Source organism: Pavona decussata, unplaced genomic scaffold (genome assembly GCF_977016875.1).
Source record: "Pavona decussata unplaced genomic scaffold, jaPavDecu1.1 SCAFFOLD_201, whole genome shotgun sequence".
Taxonomy (NCBI): Eukaryota; Metazoa; Cnidaria; class Anthozoa; order Scleractinia; family Agariciidae; genus Pavona; species Pavona decussata.
Window position 1 is genome coordinate 860001 of NW_028145609.1, and position 22879 is coordinate 882879.

The window sequence follows — 22879 nt, forward strand, 5'->3', positions numbered from 1 at the left end:
TTGTAGGTATTCAACTGATGCGCAGATTTCTTCGGGATATTGAGCTACGCATGATTGACTTCCCTGATGAACATAAACAATTCCAGTGTTTACTTTCTGCCACTGGTACTCAAAATGGCACTCTTGGAGAAATGCTGAATGAAGAACAGAGTGAAACAATTGTTCCTTTGCCACCAGTCAAGAGGATTGCTTTAAATGATGATGACCATTCCAAACTTACAGAAATGTATAAAACTTTGCTTCCCAACTGTGTGGTAGTTTCTACTCAAAGACTCTGTGACAGCTTTTCAAGAGTTCAAATCAGTGGTGCAATATACAGATGTTCAAGGAACTATGGTATTTTAGCTAAATGGTTTAATCAGGAGTTTAGACCAGGAAGAGTTTGCAGATTCCTTACCCATGATGTGGTTGTTAAGCAAGGCCTAGGCAAAAGGCAGAAACTTACTTTTGTGCTCGCTGAGGTTGATTGGTTCAAGACCCATCCCGAAAGGAACTGGTTTCCGGACCCCCTTAAAGTATGGTGTACAGATTTTGAAAGTCATTCTGAAATGTCTTTCATTCCAGCTCAAAGAATTCACAGTCAATGTTTGACTGTTCAGTACAAAGTTAAATTTAATTATGGAAGAGAAAAGGTTGTTATTACCATTCCATTGATTGGAAGATTTATCTAATGAATTAAACACAGGCTTAATCTTCTTGAGAATTTTAGGAACTTAATGGATTACAGTCAAAAATTGAGTGGAGCTAATACTGAAAGGAACTGAAACTATAATTATTGGGAGAATATCGCAAAAAGCTAAGGTTAAGACTTTCCTTTTTAGGCATGTTTTTTAAATGTACTAATAGTTGTTAGTAGTTTTTTTTTGTTTTTTTTTTTCATCATATTTTGTGTTCAGTTGTAGGGTTTATATAATTGTCCATGATGTCACAGACAGTTTAAAGGAGAGTACACTGTACATTGATATACATTAACAAATAAAGTGGCACTTACATTGTATAATTGTTATTCATTTCACTGATTGTTTTTATCTTTTAGTACACCATCTCTTTGTCATAACAATAAGTACATGTGAGGTCAGAATATTTAGTGAAGTTATGAGGACTGATAAATTTCTCAAAGAGAGACAGGTAAAATTTAAAAAATTGAAACAATCCTTGTAAGTTCATTTGGTCCTAACCTACATGTACATGTAGCCCTCCCAACAGTCAGTTTCTAAATTAATGCATTGATTACATGGAATGAATTATTTTGAGCCAAGTGGGACTTGCAAAAGAGTAATGGTTTAGTTGAGCCAAGTAGGTCATCCAAACGAGACTACTTTAAAGAGAAAATCAGCAAAATCGTGTTTAAGATGACTTTTAATTCAGATTGGATTCAGCTGTACTTCTGACTTACGGTCAATTTGTCTATTAAAATCTTAACCGGCTGCCGGTCATATAGCCACAGCGATACGGGAAGTGTTCATATAAGCTTATATTTACGCTAGCGTCAAAAAGTGGCGTAAATTCATTTTTTTTGTCAGCGTTACACCAAGGGGTAAAAAGTATGTTACAGCCTAACGGCGTCTTTACAGCACTGAATTAACCATTTCAGATGAGACGGGTAACGCAAATTAAAGAGAAATTGCCTTGTGGTCAGGGGCACCCAATGTCACGCCCCCGAGTCCCAGATCTCGCGTCCCTGCATACACCCCCGGCCCGAGTATCCGTCCCACTTTTAGGTACAACCGCCAAAAAGGTTCGCCATGGGGAAATCATGATCATAGCCCCTGACGTTTTCGGAAAGGTCGTATTTGCTGTTTTTGTCAGTCAAATGCAACAAAAACAACATCTAGCATTTTCGGAAAGAAAAAAGTTCATTCCAGCTATCATTTTATCAAATGAAGATTTTAATGCCTTGAATTTTCGGGTAATTAAAATCTCAGCAACGGGATCCGAATACATCAAATTCTTCTACCTAACGAAAACATCACTTTTAACAGACTTCAACACCATAAGGTACTTAAAAATGCCTTTCTACAGCTTTCGATCGGTTGATTTGGCTTGAGTAATGATTACCCTGTAAACGTCGGTCAAAACCGAACGACGGGAATTGGAATTGACAGTAAAGTATGTAACTCTTGACAAAGCATGCTCATACGCTGGGCCGACAACATAACCAAAAAAGTGCAATAACTCCTATGGTCGACAAACGAATACACGGTCGTGCTTAGGACTGCAATATGCCCATATTCGATAAGAATTTTCCAGGTGTACGTCACGGCTGTGCACGCCATGAATACTCTAGAAATCTTTTGCTTTGGCGTGAAACGTATACAATCGCACGCATATCGCACATACTTTGAATTCAGTCCAAATTTTGCTTCCAAGAGAATGCTATACACCCGACCTTCTGTCATAAAATTATTTTATTTAAGGGTTTGCCATCATACTCTAGGAGTACGACAAATGTGAGGTATATTTAAACGAAAATCCACGAACGATTATGAACGGAGCGTATTCCACCATATTCGATACGAATATTCCAGGTGTACATCACGTATTGTGTGCGTCTTGAATACTCTAGGATTCTATTGCGTCACAATCACGTATTCGAGTCTGGAATACACTAGAATATTTTTGCTTTCACGCAGTGACATGAGCATTTTCTTGGACAGCTTTGAAACTATCTTCGGCAAGGTTGACTTCTTCCCCCGTGGTCTGTAAAATGTATTGTTCCAATAGTATTCTTAGTGGGGAAAAGGAAAACTCTGCACAACTTCCAGTCATGAAAAATGGCTTCAATAGCAGTTGACATCCTCTGACAATTACAAATTAAATTCCTCGTACCTTATAAAAGTACAATTAATTGTCTGCATTATCGTACCAAAATGGCATTGAATATCCTTTCAAAAATAACCTTACCGCTTTCATTTTGGCTAGATTCTACCAGTTAACAGGACTTTCATGATATCCATGTATAAAGTTAGGTGTATCGATGTTTTTCATTTAATGAAATCTCAAAAAAAAGTCCCGGAAAGCCTGTAAATCCACACATGAGGGAAGAAATGCGATGCCATTGTTTTGACAGTTTGACAAATAACGCACAGTGATTGGTGAAGAAAAACAAAACTGCTGACACAATTTCCGGTTACAGGACATAAAGCTTTCGACTGTGATTTATTAAAGCAAAAGTTGAACTTCTCACCTGCATATCTTTCTCTTCGCTCTGCATTACTAGAGTTGTCTCTTCGCCTGTTTTCTCGTTTCCTTTCTCGCTCTCTTTTTCGCTGTTCGTCACTAATTCGCCTCCGTTTTTCACGGCATCTTTCTCTCTCTTTCTCTAGTTCGTTGCCTCTTTGCTCGAGCTCTTTCTTGTTCTTTCTCTCGTTTCTCTTCACTACAATTCGGCCTCTTTTCTCGAGCCTTGTCCTGCGCTTTCTCCCGTTGCTATTCACTACAATTCAGCCTGTTTTGTCATGCTCTGTCTTGCTCTTTCTCCCGCTGTTCGTCAGTCATGTTTCGCCTGTTTTCCAGTGCTCTCAGTCGCTCTCTTTCACGTTGTACTTCACTTGTTCGTCGCCTGCTTTCTCGTTTTCTTTCTCTCTCTTTCTCTTCTTTCGATGTTTTTCGACATATTCATATTCTTTATGAATAGTCAAATTAATTTACCGTAAAATTTCCGTTTACTTTTCTAAAAGGCTCAAAAAGCAAAACTTTGGCAAAGTAAACTTCCCGCCAAAAAACGGTAGCAGTTTTCCCGCCGAAAAAATGGGGGTTGCCGCACAGGTTGAGTGTGGCATTTCACAATGGCTTACATAGACGGGCGGACGTACGTACGACGGACGGTCGGACAGTCATGTCATAACCAAAATTTTTCGTATTCATGGGTTTACCAAAATCTCTTATCAATGGGGCTCCACGCGCGCGCCTTCGGGGCGCAGAGCTCCGCTATTAACGTACGGGGTTCCACTGCAGTCTCAGACTGATTTGGTTTAAAAACGAGAACATTCCCATTTATTTATTTATTTATTTATTTATTTGTTTATTTGAAATTAACTGACCTAAAGAATTTACCAAACTATTTGTCAGTGTCCCAATTTAAAAAAGTTAATCCGCCGTCTGCATCTGTCCGTCCGTATCCTCGTTCTGCAGAAGCTTACAGAGGGTGTCACTATGTAAGTTGCTTGTCTACTTACGGAACAAGCGACTGGTATTAAATTTGACAGTAAGCTTAAGCACCCTACAAGGCTGTGAAGATGCTTGTGATAGAAGAGCAACCACCATCAAAGCCCAGGTTGTTCGCTACATTAACGAAGGCCAAGTCACCGCCGACGATCCGCAATAGGGCAATTGGTGCCAGAGTGACCTAAATCGATTCCAGAAATGTAAACGTAATTTATTTACCCACGGAGAAACAAAGAGCTCTAGGAACTCGTTCAAAGGTGTCCGTGCGTTCCGGGTCGAATTAGAATTTAGAAATGTTGGTTTTTCAGGAGGGAGTAAAAACTGGAGAACCCGGAGAAAAACCCTCGGAGCGAGGACGAGAACCAATAACAAACTCCACCCACATATGACGCCGAGTCCGGTAATCGAACGCGGGCCACATTGGTGGGAGGCGAGTGCTCTCACCACTGCGCCCTCCCTGCTTCCCCAAGAAAGAAGCATTCAACCTCTTTGCAAGGAAAATAGTAAGAAGTAAGCAACCTACATAATTTCTATTATGGAGGGGAATGTATGACTGTATAGCCTGTGGGAGAAGGAAAGGCCATACCATGGTCTCAGTTGCTAGGTAAAAAATGTATATATTAGATTACTTTTATAAGCTTTTTTTTTTTCTTGTAGTTTTCGTTTTTCATTATCACCCGCGCCCAAAGGACGCAACATGTTTGGGACAACGCACACAAAAAGTTCAAGAGGGTTGAGCCAATTAGTTTAGGTATACCGTATATTTATTTCAATCGTAAAAATACCCTAACATTGGTACAAAATGCTAGCTTGGAAATCCGTGTTTGATTTAAATAAAAAATAAATTATCCCTTTTTTATGCTCTCTCTTTTGTTTTATAATTAGTCCAAGCGGACTCAATGGGGATTAAGTCTTCCCATGGAGTCTAGTTTCTTCTGGGGCCCGTTTCTCGAAAGTCCCGGTAACTTACTGGGAACGATAAGTTTATTTTTAAATGTTGTTTGGCCGGTTACACAATGATTAAAGACACGGTACTTGGCCAAAGTTTTCACAGAATCATAAGATTTTAAAATTTATTATTCAAAGCTAACAAAAATTGACTTCTTTTAAGAAACATTTATCACCGAAATCACTTATCGGGCCCGGTAAGTTACCGGGACTTTCGAGAAATGGGCCCCCGGAGACTACTAAGACATCTCTCAATCTGTCAATACTGAGCCATCAACTGTTTATGGAAAAGCAGAACATATCGTCCAAGGGGAGGGAAACCTTGCCATCCGCTACCGGTTGATCGCGCTATCTTTCTCAGTCTCCAGTTAAAGGATTATGAGTACTTTTAGGAGCTACATATGCATTATGGCAAATTAAAATTTGTCGAAGAAAGATCAGGGGCGCTTTCCATTCGACCAAAAATTCCGGAAATTCTGGGTTTGGGAGCGAATGGAACAGACATTTTCCGGAGTTTCATTCCGAAATTTTTGGGTGTACCTCGCGAGGTTGGCCTAAAATTCCAGAACATCGGAATAATCGGAAAATTCCGTTCCATTCGACCATTCCTGCTTGCGCCCAGTTTCTCAGAGCCCGGAAATCGAACTCAACATGGCTGCCAATTCTTCTGCTCAATATCAGTGTTCCGCTTAACTTGTTATTATGCGACAGATGACTTGAATGTTCTTTTGCACCACTTTTGCACTGGAGCTACGGCAAACTTTCGTAAGTAGTGCGAAAATGCATATAAGCTACGCGCAATGTCTTAAATTAGTGTGATAAGTGACGAGCACACTTTCTATTGCAAGAACTCGGTTTAAATTCCTACTCATGTAGGAGCTACCCACACTGAACAGCGTTATGTCGTCGTCCTCGCCCAATTCTTCCCTTATTTCAACTTCATGGTCGTCGAGCAACTCTAAAGCAAGTAAAATAGACAAAGAGTCCGCCATTTTTTGATTCCCCTGTTTATTTGGTATTTTCGCGCGAAAATTGGCACGTGATGGACTGGAACGGCTTGGTTCAAACCAACCGGAAAATACTGTTCCATTCGTCACATGGAATACTCGAAATTTCATTCCGGAATTTTTGGTCGAATGAAAAGCGCCCCAGTAGTCTTCTCAACAGGGCAACTGGATCAGGCCTTACGTTTTATACAAAGAAAAAACTCCAGGAAAGATATAGCGCAGAACCATTTTAATTATTACCGGTGCGTGCATTTCTAGAGCAAAGTGTCCAGGTGTTGCCTGATGGTCTTTACGAACTACCTAGAAGGCTGCCCGATTCAGTCCCAAACATAGAGGAAAAAATTAAAATAGGAGAACAAAATAGACACAAAGCATACACGGCAAAGGCAGCAATATGTATGCGGCATGCAAAGTACTGGAGGTGGTAGCTGGTAATTGAGACAAACATACCCTGAAGAAGAAAGGCCGTGTCTTTCGAAATATTGGAAAATATACTTCCCTGACCGTGAAATCAGCCTCGCTCTCTTTTTAGATTATTTGCTTAACATTTTTAATCCCTTTTCCTATATTTTCTTCCTCCAACTCAAGTGTAGTGCAATCGGATTACCACAGGGTGCAAAATTCCGTCGTATATGTAATATGACGCGTGACGTGCATACGTCGTTAGATCAATTAAAGGTCAGGTTTTACTCGAGAAAGACAGTAGCTATCCAGACGAGGTCTGTGATTGGAGAACGAAACAATACGTTATTGGTTGGGAACAATAGATTCCCCACAGAAAACAATGGGAGCTACTGTACTAGAAGACCAATGAAAATAGAGGTCTGGAAGAGGTGCTGTACTATCCTTTTACTCAGATACCGTTGCATAACCAATTATTGATTATCTATAAAAATCAATAAAATTAAGACGTGTCGGTGTCAGTGAGTTTCGATTTCTATTGATTGGTTGAACCAATCAATATCAATGAATTAATTATTATTGATTATTATTGATCATATTGATTGCTATCAATGGTTGATTTTCATTGATTGATATCGCCGGGCTAAATGCGTGAAAGGGAACTGCGTGTTTTGACCGTTGTGTCACTTTTGTTTGGCGCTCTAAAATTTCGTAATTTATGTAGCCCAAAAATATTATTGCAGTTATTTGAAAAGAAGAAATCTTGCTCTTTCACTGGATGCACTTAACATGAAGCCATGCCATGTACCAAGGTGCGATTTTGCCCTCCCAAGTTTGCCATTTTTTTATTCCGCCCGGCAATCGGTGAAATATTGAAAAAATAAATAGATAATAATAATAATAATAATAATAATAATAATAATAATAATAATAATAATAATAATAATAATAATAATAATAATAATAATAATATTAGAAAAAAATAGTTCGGGATGAAATCGAACAACTTGCATTTCAGATTTCAGACTGTTCCTCAAAATGTGCTATTTTGATTAAGATGTTTAATGGTCGGATTTACTGTTTTGTTTATTTTTAGGCGACATTTAAATAACGTATGGTGTAGACGTTGTGAAAACCGATGTGAGAGCCACTGAACCGACTATGTCGCCGTTCGCGTAAAATAAAAACTTAATCGAACTTAAACTAACTTTTTTCCAGAAATAGTTCGACCTATGTCCTGACAAAGTTTGGGAATTTTCGATCTTTTCATTTTGCACACCTCCAGGCGAAATTTGTGGATTCCCGCAGTCTTGAATAGACATAGACTTTTTTTTTTCCAAAACAAAAAAAAATAAAATAAAATAACGGCCGATAAATTAATTATTCTTTTATTTCCATTTTTTTTGTTATACTAGCCTCTTTACCATGTAAAAATCCAATAGAATTTTACTTTAAAATGACGTTTATACGGCCAATTAAGCTAACATACATCAAAAACAATAATAAACCGTATCCTTTAATGAGGAAAGTCTATTCTTTGAAGAAATATTCCTTTGCGTTTTGTTTTTCGGTGAATCAACTATCGTGCACACTAAGGTTAATAATAGGTGAAGCAAGATGGTTCTACCATACCACTTTCTGTTTTTGTTGTTGTTTCGTTTTGATTTATTTTTCTGGATATTTTTTTAGGTCCTAAAGCGTGACTCAGTACTGATAGCTGTTTTTAGCATTTGTACGAATGACGTCTACTTAAAAGAGCCGTTCGGCATGTTCGCGAACTCTGCACACATTGGTTTTAAATATCGCAATTACTTATGATATCATGCCATTTAATCAATGTGCCCCTGATCTGGCCCTCGAATTATCCATCCCTGTTTTTAATAATCACACGAATGGCTTTTGCTTAAACATGTTTTTAAATTTCATGACAACTTTGTACAACAAATACAGCCTGCATATTAAAAGTTATTTTTCAGATGATTTTATATGCTAATATTCCAATTGAATTGTGTGTTTTCTCCCCCTCCTCTATAGGCAGTATAGTACCCTTGCACGAATAATTTTTACCCGAAACGTTCGCAACATTCATAAGCGTTTTCTTTGCATTCTTTTTTCTTATTTTTTCTAATTTTTCGTGACCATAACTGATTAAAACTTCAAAAAAAGGCGTTTGTCAAATGCTCTATTTCAAATTTATTCTTACTTTTGTTTTAGATTATTGTGTTTTATGGCAAATAAAAAAGAAGAAGAAAAAGAAAGAGAAGAAGAAGAAGAAGAAGAAGACGAAGAAGAAGACGACTAATTGCAGAGTCTATCAATCCAGTTAGTTGTTGCTGTTTACTTTTCTCCGTTATCTGCAGAAACTGCTTTTTAATATTTGTATGAATATTTTAAATTTACTAATTTGAACCCACACCATCAGCTGCCAGCACACATTAATTGTCTCCCGCGTCATTGCTAAATACACTGCACCGTTAATTGGCTGTGAAAAACATTGTATACAATAGTTTTCCTATTTTTTTTTTTTTTTTTTTTGACATTTTTACCACCCTTCGTTTTGTTACTTGAATTTCAATAACCTTGCTGCTTTTTGTGTGCAGGAAAATAAATCCCTTCAGCAAACTTTTTTCTTTCGCTATTTTCTTTCTCTTTTTTTCTAAACATTTATCGTCGAAATCCTACAGCAGACGTCTTAAAGATTAAATTGAAATAAGAGCCTATATTATTTGTCGGGTCCGGCCTATTTTCCCCCTTGGGGTAAAGGAAATAAGTTATTATTTGTCGGTGTCTTTTTACAGCTAAAAGGAAAGATCCATGGTCATTATTTTAAATTCGTGGATGACAAATTTGTCTATATTGATGAGTTTTAATCCATCCGTCACTGACCAATCAGTCGCTCTTAGTTTCGTATTAACCAAGACTACATACAGTGAATTATCATTTGGCATCAAGTTGTCTCCATTCTAGTATGGCAGGTTGTTTCCTCTCCATTCTTGATTTCCTTCTCTTGTGTTTTCTTTGGGGAACATGGCTGCAGTATAATACAGAAGCCCAGCAAGGTAAGAAAATAACTTTTGACGGACTTTTTTTTTTTAACCAAAAATGTGTCATAGGATCTACAGGGTCCCACTTCCCGAAAGCCAATCATCAAAACCTACCATCTGCCTAAAACTTTCTTGATCTTTATTGATTATGCAAGGTTATTTCTTCCTGTAGCATCTTTATCGATTTATGTGACATAAACTGTTACTGGGTTTGATAAGCTATAGGGGCTGGAAAACTAAACGGTCCCTACACGCAGATATTTAACCTAAATACCAAGAAATACAGATAGAGGTTTCAGGGGGGATAGAAATGTAGATAGAGTGCGAAATTCGAGCTTTCATTTGTGATGAAGTCTGAATATGAATTTAAGCACCGAAAATCTCCTACGTTCCTTGAGACAATTTCTTAACTTTTCACGTCTCTTTCTGTCTCACATCATACTGGCTCACCAACAAGGAAAAATTAAATGCTTAGGCTTTTCCTGTGCGTTGTATAGGAAACGTTTACTGCCTTAAAACAGAGGGTAAACACAAATAGTTTTGTCATTTTACCATAGAAAGTATGGTAAAGTTTTTCTAGTTTCTGAATTGAAAAGCAGAAAAATGCATTTCGTTTATAACTCACCAAAAATAAATTAGGCTTAGACAGATGCATTTCTACAAGTCTTTCCACTCATTTTGCTCTGTACGGCGAGCAGAAATATGTCTTTTACAAGTTTTGGAAATTTCAATTTTGTTTACAGAAAACTTGCAATAAAATTACAGTTAAACTATTGAAGCAAAATTGTTGAAGTATCGATTTGAAAATGTGGGAGAAACAAGCTGTCCAAAAGGGAACTTTCCAAAATTATTGCTAGACACAACGAAATTTGCCAACCAGGGCAAACAATGCAACTGTTAATTTATTGTTAAAGGGAAGTTTCTGAATAAACGAAAACATTCCCTTTAGTACCCTAGCTGTTTTCGGGGCTTTTTATTTACTATCTTATGTTGAATCAGAGAAAGTTAAAATGTTGAGCTGAACCCATAGAATTCCAACAAAGCATTAGCCATAGCAGGGAAATGGAAAACAACACCAGGTAACGAACATTTTTCAGACTTCAGTGCGAATGGAACCCACGACCCAAGCAGATCGTGCGTGATAACGATGGTAATTCATGGTTATGATAATGATTTTGAAGGGTACAATATACGCCTAATGTTATTCTTGATGTTTGAATTGGGAGTTTATCATATCATACCGTCCAACATGTCCCTTTTCTGGCTCTCGAATTGTCAATAGCTGTTTTTAATAATCACACGAATGGCGTTTGCCGAAAATTGTTTTAATTTTCATGCCAACTTGTTCAACAAAAACCGCCGTCCGCTTACAAAAAGCTAATTTTAAGATAATTTTCTATGCTAATATTCCATCTGAATTCGGTGTGTATTCTTCTCCTCTTTACCGACAGTATAGGTACCTGTTTTGTATTCTTGCACGAATAACGTTTACCCAAAACGTTACTTTTTATCAACAACTGTTCGCAACATTCGTAAGCTTTTTCTTCGCATTATTTTTGTTCTAATTTAATCGTCATCTATCACCCATTATTGTTTTCGCCTGGCAACCCATTCGGGGTCTACGTAAACAGGAAGAATTAAAGATCTCGTCTCAGCCACAGATGCGTCGAATGTGTGGCTAACTCGAGATGTCTCATTGCTTTAGAACTGGAGCCTCGCTTTAATTTGGTTTACACGTATTTTGGCACACCCATTTTTCTTGAATACTAGTACTGTTGAGATAGTTTTAACTTCTTGTATAACTTACCTAGGGTATTTTTTTCCGACAAGTGCATTGCAATACCAGATTTTATTCGTTTCTTTAACATTTTATCTCGCTTTAGGTCTTTGCCATGATCAAAATATCTTTTCCTCTTTGGTTTTTGTCTAACTCGTCTACCGCCCTATAAACTTATTTTTCTGTCGCATCAGTCTGTACAGCAAACAGATTATCTCGTCCGCGACCGAATAGGAGGAACATAAGATTAAACCAAACGACTTGTTGGAGGGTTCTTGGATCTGAGGAAGCTACACTATGTAACAGCTGAATTTTTCACAGGTCTTCCCTTTATATTTGGTTGAGATGATCCACTTTGCCATGGCCTTGCCGTTTCACTCAACAGTTGTTGTTTCGAATAATTGCTTAGACTGCAAATTTCATTTACGATATCGAAGTTTCTTTAAAGAACGAATCAAAGTCCCATCAAGGCAGACTTTTTTTCTTTTGCTATCTCTACTCTTCTTCCTTGCACTTAGGTAAAAAAAAAAAAACAAGTACAATTTCTATTTAACCCTTCTTTTGACATTTCCTGGTTTCATGAGGTCTCCTTGCTATATCTTTATGCTACTTTTGTGATAGATTATTGTGTTTTATGGCAAATAAAGAAGAAGACTAATTACGGAGTCTACAGCCCAATTAGATTGTCACTGTTTGCTTTCTCCGTGATCGGTAACTGTTTTTAACAATTGTAAGAATAATGTTTAAAATTTTCTAATTTACACCACAACCATCACCTGCCAGCACACACTAATTGTCTCCCGCGTCATTGCTGAATACAATGCACAGCTAATTGACCATGTGAAACATTTTATATTATCGAAATCTTACATAGGACGTCTTAAAGAGTAAATTGAAATAAGAGCCTATATTATTTGTCGGGTCCGGCCTGTTTCCCCCCTTGGGGTAAAGGAAATAAACTGTTATTTGTCGGCGTCTTTCTACATCCAAAAGGAAAGATCCATGATAATTATTTTGAATTCGAAGATGACAAATTTGTCTATTTGATGAGTTTTAACCTATCCGTCACTGACCAATCAGTCGCTCTTGGTCTCATACTAACCCAAGACCACATACAATGTATTCTGATTATTTGACACCAAGCTGTCTCCATTCAAGTATGGCAGGTTGTTTCCTCTCCATTCTTGATTTCCTTCCTTTGTGCTTTCTTAGGGTCCCATTTCCCGAAAGCCAATCATCAAAACCTACCATTCCCTAAAACTTTCTTGATATTTATTGATTATGTAAGGTAAATTCTTCTTGTAGCTTCTTTATCGATTTATGTGACATAAACTCTTACTGGGTTCGATGAGCTACAGGGGTTTGAATACAAATAGGTCCCTAAAAGAAGTTATTTATTAACCTTTATACGAAATAAGACAGAGAGAGGTTCCAGGGGGAATTGAAATATAGATAAAGTGAAATGTTAGAGCTTTCGTTTGTGATGAAGTCTGGATTTGAATTTAAGCACCGAAAATTTCTTGTGGCAATTTGTTAACTGTTCACGTCTCTTTCAGTCTCACGTCATACCGGCTCGCCAACAAGGATAGATTTAATGTTTAGGCTTTTCCTGGGCGTTGTAAAGGAAACATTTACTGCTTTAAAACAGAAGGAAAACAACCGACGGTTTTGTCATTTTACCATAGATATGGTATTTATCCAGCTTCTGAATTAAATAGCAGAGAAATAAATTTCGTGTTAACACATGCATGTTCGTTCGCATGTTTGGAATAGAATTTTCTTTAGAGTTTATCATACCATAGCGTCCAATATGTTCCTTTTCTGGCCCTGGAATTGTCAATCGCTGTTTTTAATAATCACACGAATGGCATTTGCCGAAAATTATTTTAAATTTCATGCCAACTTGTACAACAAATACCGCCGTTTGTTTACAAGAAGCTATTTTTCAGCTGTGCGTTGTAAGGGAAACGTTTACTGCCTTAAAACGGAGGGGAAAATACCAAATGGTTTTGTCCTTTTACCATGGAAAGTTTGGCAAAGTTGGTCGAGTTCTTGGATTGACAAGCAATAAAATATGTTTCGTGTACAACTCACCAAAAATAAATTAGGCTTAGACAAATGCATTTCTACAAGTCTTTCCACTCATTTTGCTCTGTACGGCGAGCAGAAATATGTCTCTTATAAGTTTTGGCAATTTCGATTTTGTTCAGTTACTGAAAACTTGAAGGTTGTCGAAAATTTAAAAGCTTATAGTAAAACCATCGAAGCAAAATAGTTTAAAGCATCGATCTGAAAATATGGTAGACACAAGCTGCCCAACAGGGAAATATTAAATGCTCTCTTTCCAAAATTATTGCCAGAAATTTGCCAACTAACGCAAACAATGCAATTGTTAATTCATTGCTAAAGGGAATTATTTAAATTAACGGAAACATTCACTTAAGTATTCTAACTGTTTTTGTTTTTTGACCCACGCAGATTGTGCGTGAAGACGATGGTAATTCGTGGCAATAAGAATGCCCTTGAAGGAGACAATATACGCTTGGTGTTAATAATCAGTTTTGTTTTCCTGTTATTTTCGATGTTTCCCTAACCCTAACCGTATCCAATTCGTTCGCCATGGATCGAATGTTTACCTTCTTTCATGTGTCAGTATGGCCAGAGCAAGTCGCAAATTAAGGTTTCTGGGCGAAAGAATTTCCCATACTGAGTGTATTGATGCTTCCTCCCTGATTTCTAAAACCTGCAGATCTACTTTTCATTGAGGATGAAAGAATAGGCAAGGAAATGGGACGAATAAAAACATAGCAAAATGCAATTTGTTGCCCCCGCAGGGTTTTGGCCCGAGGAGGCATAATAGCAGTCCGCTCATATTTAGGGAGATTCTGAATTAGTGAAATCTGATATATTTTTTGGTTTGGTAGTGCGGAAAATATCTCGATTTGATGAAACTTGGCGCGCAAGGTGTTACCGGTTAAGTTTCAGAAAGCGCGCAAGGTGATAGCGGGTGATTTTCGGTTTACTCGCAAGATAACTGTTTTATGCAAATTTGGCGAGATCGATGTATTTACACGCAACCGAATGTGGGAATGTGCGCTTGATCGTAGTCAAAAGTCAGAAAGATTAACGTGGAAATGTATCAAAAGCTGCTAGATACAAAACGTCGAGTAAACACATCAAAGCAAATACCAAATAAATATGCACTAATTCTGACCGTTGATTTACGGGTTTTGATTTCCTTCGAGTTATTCTTTACTAAACCCGTCAGCGAATGCTCTTTGCCTTTTTGAAGTCTACTTTCTATGAATTTCAGCAGTAAAATAAAGCAGAAATAGCACTAGTTTCAACGATTTTATAGCTATCCGTTTAAAATTAATTTAAGTGAGCTGTGTTTGGCGGTTCGCGCCACGGAGTTCGTTCGAAGTGAACGAAACATATGATGATATCAAGTCGTTTGACTTACTTGAATCATTGACTAACCGTTGTAATTTTTTCCGCGACGTTCGAACGTTTAGGTCACCCATTTGAGATTTTCATAAGCCGTTTGAACGTTTAGCTTTACGGTTCGAAATTTTTTATGAGTCGTTCAAACGTTTTGGTCAGATCACCCGTTCGAAAATTTTTACGAGCCGTTCGAACGGTTTGGCTACCCGTTCTGAATACTCAATTACCCGTTCGAACGTTCAGTGGAACCCGTTTCAAACGGCTTGGTGACCCGTTCGCGACACGTTCGGCAGCCGTTCGTTTCACCCGTTTATGGAAAGCCGTTAATGTACGTTTTCCTGTGAAAGGTACATATTATAGTGATTGTCATAGATTTCACTGTCAGATTTACAAGGCAAAATGTTGACTATTTCTATGAATACTAACTTAAACAGTCGTATACACAATATTTATATTCAACACAAATCGTCAAAATCGGGCGCAGCTCTAGTGAACACTATTTCTAGTTTATTTCATTTTCTAGACGATAAGCTTTCTTATTTTTAATGTTCTTCTCTTAAATTGATAGTTTTAGATCAAGACGTCGTCATAAAGTTGCCAGCTGAGTGAAATTATCTATTCTACAGGTTTTCTCTGAATTTGGCATAGTTAACTATCACCATTTGAACGGCTGCGTACAGTTTTGTTAAAGCTATTTACATGTGAGTGGCAACATGCAGTTATAGTTTGCTGTAATTGGAAACTATTTTATTTATTTATTTATTTATTTACTTATTTATTTTTACTGCTGTGGGGAGCATGTTTGGAATAATTTGTTTTGGAAGATTATCATACTGTACCGTCCAATATATCCCTTTTCTGGCACTCGAATTGTCAATCGCTCTTTTTAATAATTACACGAATGGCGTTTGCCGAAAATTGTTTTTCATTTCATGCCAACTTGTACAAAAAATACCGACGTCTGCTTACAAAAAGCTATTCTTCAGATAATTTTCTGTGCTAATATTCGAGCTGAATTCGGTGTGTATTCTCCCCCTACTCCCTCGGCAGTATAGGTACCTGTTTCGTACTCTTGCTCGAAAACTTTTCATCAACAACTGTTCGCAACATTCATAAGCTTTTTCTTGGCATAGGTTTTTTTTTTTCTAATTTTATCGTCATCGATCACCCATAATTGTTTCGTCTAGCAACCCATTTGGGAACTACATAAACAGGAAGTATTAAACGTCTCGTCTCAGCCACAGATGCGTCGAATGTGTGGCTTGCTCGAGATGCCTTATTGTTGTAGAACTAGAGGCTCGCTTTAACTTGATTTACACGTATTTTGGCACACCCATTTTTCCTGAATACTAGTACTGCCGTGAGAACTTTAACTCCTTGTATAATGCACCTAAACTGGAGTAAACAACATTTTTTTTTTCCGACAGTGGCATTGTAATACCAGATTTTTTTAGTTTCTTGAACATTTTATCTCGCTTTAGGTCTTTGCCATGAGCATAATACTTCGGGATTCGACTTTGAAGGATAAAGTTCAAAAGCCTTTACTAGGGAAAACAGACTTTAGGGTCGTTCACACATACGTCTCTGACCTGAAGAATCGTTAGGGTTATCTTTCCCTCTGAGATTTTTGTCTAACTCGTCTATCGCCAGATAAACTTATTTTTCTGTCGCATCAGTCTGTGCAGCGAAAGTCTGTACGGTGAAACGTTGAAGATTTTCTCGTCCGCTACGTAATTAGAGGAACATAAGATTAAACAAACAAATTGTCGGAGGGTTCTTGGATCTGAGGAAGTTGGACTATGCAACAGCTGAAATTTTCGTAGGTCTTCCCTTTAAATTTGGATATGATGATCCACTTTTCCATGGCCTTGCCGTTTCACTTAACAGTGTTTATTTCGAATACTTGCTAAGACCGTAAATTACATTTACGATATCGATTTTTTTTTTGGAAGAAAGCATCTTCGAAGTCCCGTCGAGGCAGACTTTTTTGTTATCTCTACTCTTCTTCCTTGTATTAGGTAAAAAAAAAATATTTAACTCTTCTTTTGACATTTCCTCCAACTTTTCAGCGGATGCTTCTTGTGAAGAAACTTCCTTGAAAAATACAAGAAGAGTAGCAATTACATTTTTCGTTGCCTTTTTTGTGTTTTGTGAATCCTTCTGCTCCAACAGGCTCTTAATATTTCGTTTTGATAAGAGTAGAGAAACGTCTTTTACCTCAAGCTCCTTTTCTTTTTCAAAAACAAAGCTCCGTTTGTTGTTGACGTGTTCATCGAAAGCGCTTACAAAAACAACACACCACGGGTATCACGTGTCACGCGCGGGTAACAATAGCCGAATTGTATACTGAGCGGGATTGGGTGAGACACATTTGAATTTATTCAAGGCCACATAGACACTAAGCAACCAATGACAGTCTGAGTTCAACCTGAGGAAACTACAGCTGTATAAAGGTACTGGGTCCAATTTGCAACATGCTTGTAATGACAACCTTGTGTGGAATAAGGAGGCCATTGTCATTGTCATTGTCATTTTCACTGCCATTGTCATTGTCACTGTCATTTTCATGCCATTGCCATTGTAACTGTCATTTTGACTGTCCTTATCATTGTTATTTTGATTCCCATTTTCATTACATAGTCATTGTCATTGTCATTACTATTGTAATTGCCATTGCCGTTGTCATGTGTCTTAATATTCCCATTGCCATTGTCATTACTATTGTCACTGCCACTGATTGCGATTGGTGTAAACATTGCCATTATCACAGTCACTGTCATTGTCTTTGTCATTGCCATTCTCATTGTCATTTTTATTCTAATTCTTATGCTCATTGCCGTTGCCATTGCCATTGTCATTTTGATTATAATTCTCCTTCTCACTCTCATTGAAATTGTGAGTGTCATATATTGTCATTCTCATTGTCACTGTCATTATCAGTGTCATTCTGATTGTCATTGGCATTGTCATTGTCATTGTCGTTGCCATTGTCATTCCCATTTCAATTGTCATTACCGTTGTCATTGTCATTGTCATTCTCATTGTAATTGCCACTGTCATTGCCATTGTCAAAGCCACTGTCATTGTCATTGCCAATGTTCATTACCATTGCCATTGCCATTGTCATTCGCATTGTCATTATCATTGCCACTGTCCTTTTAATTGTCATAATCAGTGTCCTTGTCCTCGTCATTTTCATTGTCATTGTCATTGTCATAGCCATTGTTATTGTCATTGCAATTACCATTGTCCTTTCAATGTAACTGCCATTATAATTGCCATTGCCATTCGTTGTCATTGCCATTGCCATTGCCATTGTCACTATCATTGTAAATGCATTGCCACTGTCATTTTCATAGTCATTACCATTGCCATTCATTGCAATAGTAATTGTGATTGTGATTATCATTGGCATTGTCATTGCCATTGTCATAAAAACTGTGATTGTCATTGCCATTGTTCATTACCATTTCCATTGCCATTGCCATTGCCATTGTACTTTGGAATTGTAATTATCTTTGCCTCTGTCAATGTCAATGTGGTTGTCATTGTCATTGTCATTGTCATTGCCATTGTCAGTGTCCTTGTCCTTGTTATTCTTATTGTCATAATCATTGTCATTCTCATAGCCTTGGTCAGTGTCATTGCCATTACCATTGTCCTTACATTGTCATTGCCATTGCCATTGCCATTGTCATTGCCACTGCCATTACCATTGCCATTGTCATTGTCATTGTCATTGTCATTGACATTGGCATTTTCATTGCCATTGTAATAACAAAAAATTGCCATTTTTCTTGTCATTATCATAGCCATTGCCATTGTCATTGATATATCCTTTGTCATTGTTATTGTCATTGTCATTGTCATTGTCGTTCTTGTTGTCATTGCCAATGCCATTGCCATTTTCATTTTCATTGTCATTGTTATTGTCATTGTCATTGTCATTGTCATTGTTATTGTCATTGTCATTGTCATTGTCATTGTCATTGTCGTTGTCGTTGTCGATGTCATTGTCATTGTCATTATCATTGTCATTGTCATTGTCATTGTCATTGCCATTGCCATTGCCAAAGCCATAGCCATAACCATAGCCATTGTCATTGTTATTGCCACTGTTAAAGCCATTGTCATTGTCATTGTCAGTGCTTTTGTCATTGTGTTTGCCATAGCCGTTGCCATTCCCGTTGCCATCGTCATTGTCATTTCCTCAGTCATTGCCATGGCTATTGTCCCTCTCTTTGCCATAGCCTTTGTCATTATCATGATCATTCTCAATGTTATGCAATTACTATTACTGATTCCATTGCTATTGTGACGGTCATCTCCATTCTCATTGTGATTTTAATTGCCATTGTCATTGTCATTGTCATTGCCATTGTCGTTCTCATTGACACTGTCATTATCACAGTCATTGCCATTTTCATTGCCACTGTCATTGTCATTGTCAATGCCATTGCCATTGTCATTATTATTATCATTACCATTACCATTGTCATTACCACTGCCATTGTGACTGCCACTGTCATTGCCGTTGTCATAGTCACTGTTATTGTTATTGCCAGTGCCATTGTCGTTGTCATTGTCATTGTCCTTGCATCTTTATTGCCATTTCCATTACCATTCTTATTGTCATTGCCATTGTCATTTCCATTGTCAATGTACTTTTCATTTTCATTGCCATAATTTGTCATTATAATTGTCTTTGCCATTGCCATTGCCATTGCCATTGTCATTGTCATTGTCATTGTCATTGTCATTGTCATTGTCATTGTCATTGTCATTGTCATTGTCATTGTCATTGTCATTGCCATTGCCATTGCCATTGCCATTGTCATTGTCATTGTCATTGTCATTGTCGTTGTTATTGTCATTGTCATTGTCATGACCATTGCCATTGTCATTGTCATTACCACTGACATTATTATTGTTATTGTTATTGTTATTGCCATTGTCATTGCCACTGTCATTTTTATTGTCATTGCTATTTTATTGCCATTGCAATTATCTTTGTTATTGTCATTATCATAACCATTGGCGTTGTCATTGTCATTGTTATTGGTTTTGCCATTGTCATAGTCATTGCATTTCCATTTTTTATTGTCATTGTCATTGTCATTGTCATCGCCATTGCCATTGCCATTGCCATTGTCATTGCCATTGTCGTTGTCATTGTCACTGCCATTTTCATTGTTATTGTGATTGCCATTGTAATTTTCGTTGTGGTTGCCATTGCCATGGTCACTGTCGTTGCCATTGTCATTGTCATTGCCATTGCTTTTGCGATTTCTATTATTATCGTCTTGTTCATTTCCACTTCCATTGAAATTGCAATCGTCATTGTCACTGTATTTACTTGGTCAGTCTAACTGTGCAAAAGTTTCTCCACCCTATATTTATTATTTGTAATAGTATTTTCTACTAATGATTTTCTTGTGTTTTTAGTTGGCTGCCGAACTATTAAATTTCTCCCACCAAACGATGGCCATTACTTGAAGGCCCACGTAATTTTGAATCTGACCATTGGAAGTACATACAGATTATGCGAACATCATTGCCTTATGGAGACTGAATGCGCTTCAGTCAACATTGGACCAAAAATTAACAACAAAATAATATGTGAGTTGAGTAATTCAGATCACTTCCAGCATCCGGAAGACCTTATAAGAAGACCTGGCTGGACATATGGAGCCACAGAGGTAACTTAATATGCATCTGACAATAAAGACTATTGCCGCGTTAAGAGAAAAAGAAAAGCTCCTTTAAGCTAATGTTGATAATCAAAATCTGGACTAAGGGTGTTGTATTTCCAGAATGTCTATTGGATAACTGCAGCAAAATATCAATTCATAATCGTGCTCCCAGGTCATAAAACTGCCGTGACCAAATATGGTCAATGAAGGCGTCATTCAAGAAATGAACTGAAAAATATTTCTCTTGATGCCAAAAAATCAGCGAATAATTTTGAGGAGAAACGTCTCTTCATCATTAAAGAGTCCATCAATCAAAAAACTGCATTCTTTAAAAACTCATTACCACCATGTTGTTTTTGTTGATGACATTAAGCTTATTCTCTCCGAAGGCTGAAACATTTATTTTTTACTACGCATATCAACATCCGTTTCCATTTATCATTACCTGGTTATTTCTTTTTCCTATTATTTAATTGTATCTGACTGCTACTTAAATCGACTGTTCCAGATGAATATAACAAGACGAAATTAAAATCTATCTTCAGCTTGATGGAATTCAAAAATGGTTCCGCATTGCAAGTTGATTGTAAAACACAGATCTAGCTAGGGGAAATACCTATCAGGTTCCATCTCTTTTATACAATGATTACAATAAAATTCGTTCACAACGTTTAACGTTTACTGTACTTTACTGCCAAAAATGCAAGACCTTTTTCTGCCATTGTGCTTCTTTGTTTGTCTCCGAATCGTTTCACTACATTTATTAAGCTTTTTAAAGAATAGCTGGAGCTCATCGTCCCGACTATCAAAGAACAGAATTGGTACTAGCGGCGCTGAAGTAAAAACCAATAGAGAAGAAATGAAAAGTTTACCGTCATATGCTTATGTTCTCCACATACCTTGAATTTACGTTGTACTGTCTTCACTTTGTTGTTCTTTACATAACGGCGAGAAAATATACCCATAGCCATTATTTTTCTCACAACGCCTTATTAGTTGCGTTTTATAACAAAGCGTGCGTGCATCTTTATCTAATTCCTATTGGCGTCATCACGGTACATTTCTCAACATACGCACGGCCGTGAGTCCCTAACGTGACGTGTGTAAATCAGATAAACATAGGTTTCCGTCGCTTACTTTTTACAAAGTTTCCACAGAAATGGACGAAAATAGTGAAGAGCTGCCCGATTTTTTTTCCTTGGATTTGGGTCTTCTTCAACTGGACCGTGCACAACGTAAACGTCGCCATGAATCGAACCCTAGTTCCCGCCTTTAACCTTGATTTCAACATTTCAGTACTTAAAAATTGTGTGGGATTGGAAACTTGACTTTAAACTAATTTAAACAAGCAAATTTCCATTGACAATTTCAAACGAAACATTTTCGTTCAGACCATACCATTGTGGCGTGTTTGTAACCAGCCAATAAGAACCTTTGTTTTTCTTTACAGTATATTAAGAGAATTTTGTAACCAATTAAGAACAAAACTTTTCCCCCGGGCACTACTTTGTTGTCACTATTTGTTATCAAAGAAGTGGTTCATGCTTTTAGCTGTGCGTATATCGAGTTATGGGTGCACTTGGAAAGTTTGAAGAGCAATCGGCTGCCCCTCGAGCAACTCTTACTCTTCCCTCGTCCTCCCCAAACTTCCCGCGTGCATCCATAACTCGATATACACACGCTAAGCATGAACCAATTGTTAAGTGTTCTTTAGTTCGCTTTATTTAATACAGAGCGCGTGCTCATAGAATAAAAGTTAACGAGCAGGAGAGGATAGAAGCGGTGTATTGACAAATGTGTGCTTCTTTCTCTGATCAGAATCTTTGCTCCATTCTCAAACCTTGTCTCAACAACGCCAAATGCCTGTATGGGTACACTGACAAGAAATACCTTTGTGTTTGCGCATCCGGATTTACAGGAGAAAATTGCGAAAAAGGTAAATGTGACACAAATATAATGCCGTCCAAAAGTCCATAAACTCTTACAGCGTATTCAGCTAGAACACTGATCGGTTTGTTAATGGTTCTTTGATTCTTATAATATTTCTGTGTGGCAAGCTAAAGGTTTATTAATAAACTGATAATGATAGGTAACTTAAAGGTTACTTAATTATCAGAGGCCTCGGAAAGTTGGTGTAATGCAACTTTCACGGATTACTAAAGGAAAGATAAGTCCGCCAATGTTAAGTACTCGTCATCATGAAATAACTAATGACACTGAAAAACGTTTGCTCCTAAAAGAAATTTTGATGATTTTTATTTGCATTCCTTTCCTATTTTTAATCTTCTGTTTGATTGATTATTTTGGTCATTTATTTTTCATTTTATGTTGCGAACATAAATGCAATGATCTTCACCTTTTCATTTTTTCTTCCGCAGTTCAAATGTATGAATTTTT

The 22879-nt window shown here is 37.3% G+C and overlaps 3 protein-coding genes across 11 annotated transcripts in view; 2 read left to right on the forward strand and 1 right to left on the reverse strand.

Annotated features, from left to right (window-relative positions):
- Positions 1 to 981, forward strand: part of LOC146461200 (uncharacterized) — an 8479-nt gene extending 7498 nt beyond the window's left edge. Inside the window, exon 5 of the mRNA XM_085087082.1 lies at positions 7 to 981. Coding sequence (XP_084943208.1) covers positions 7 to 671 — 665 coding nt within the window. The 3' untranslated portion in view covers positions 672 to 981. The remainder of the gene's footprint in view (positions 1 to 6) is intronic.
- Positions 1 to 22879, reverse strand: part of LOC146461195 (serine/threonine-protein phosphatase PP2A 65 kDa regulatory subunit-like) — a 206075-nt gene that overhangs the window by 31998 nt on the left and 151198 nt on the right. The window lies entirely within an intron of this gene.
- LOC146461197 (uncharacterized) overlaps positions 1 to 22879 on the forward strand; it is a 47135-nt gene that overhangs the window by 20027 nt on the left and 4229 nt on the right. The gene's annotated exons all lie outside the window — the stretch shown is intronic.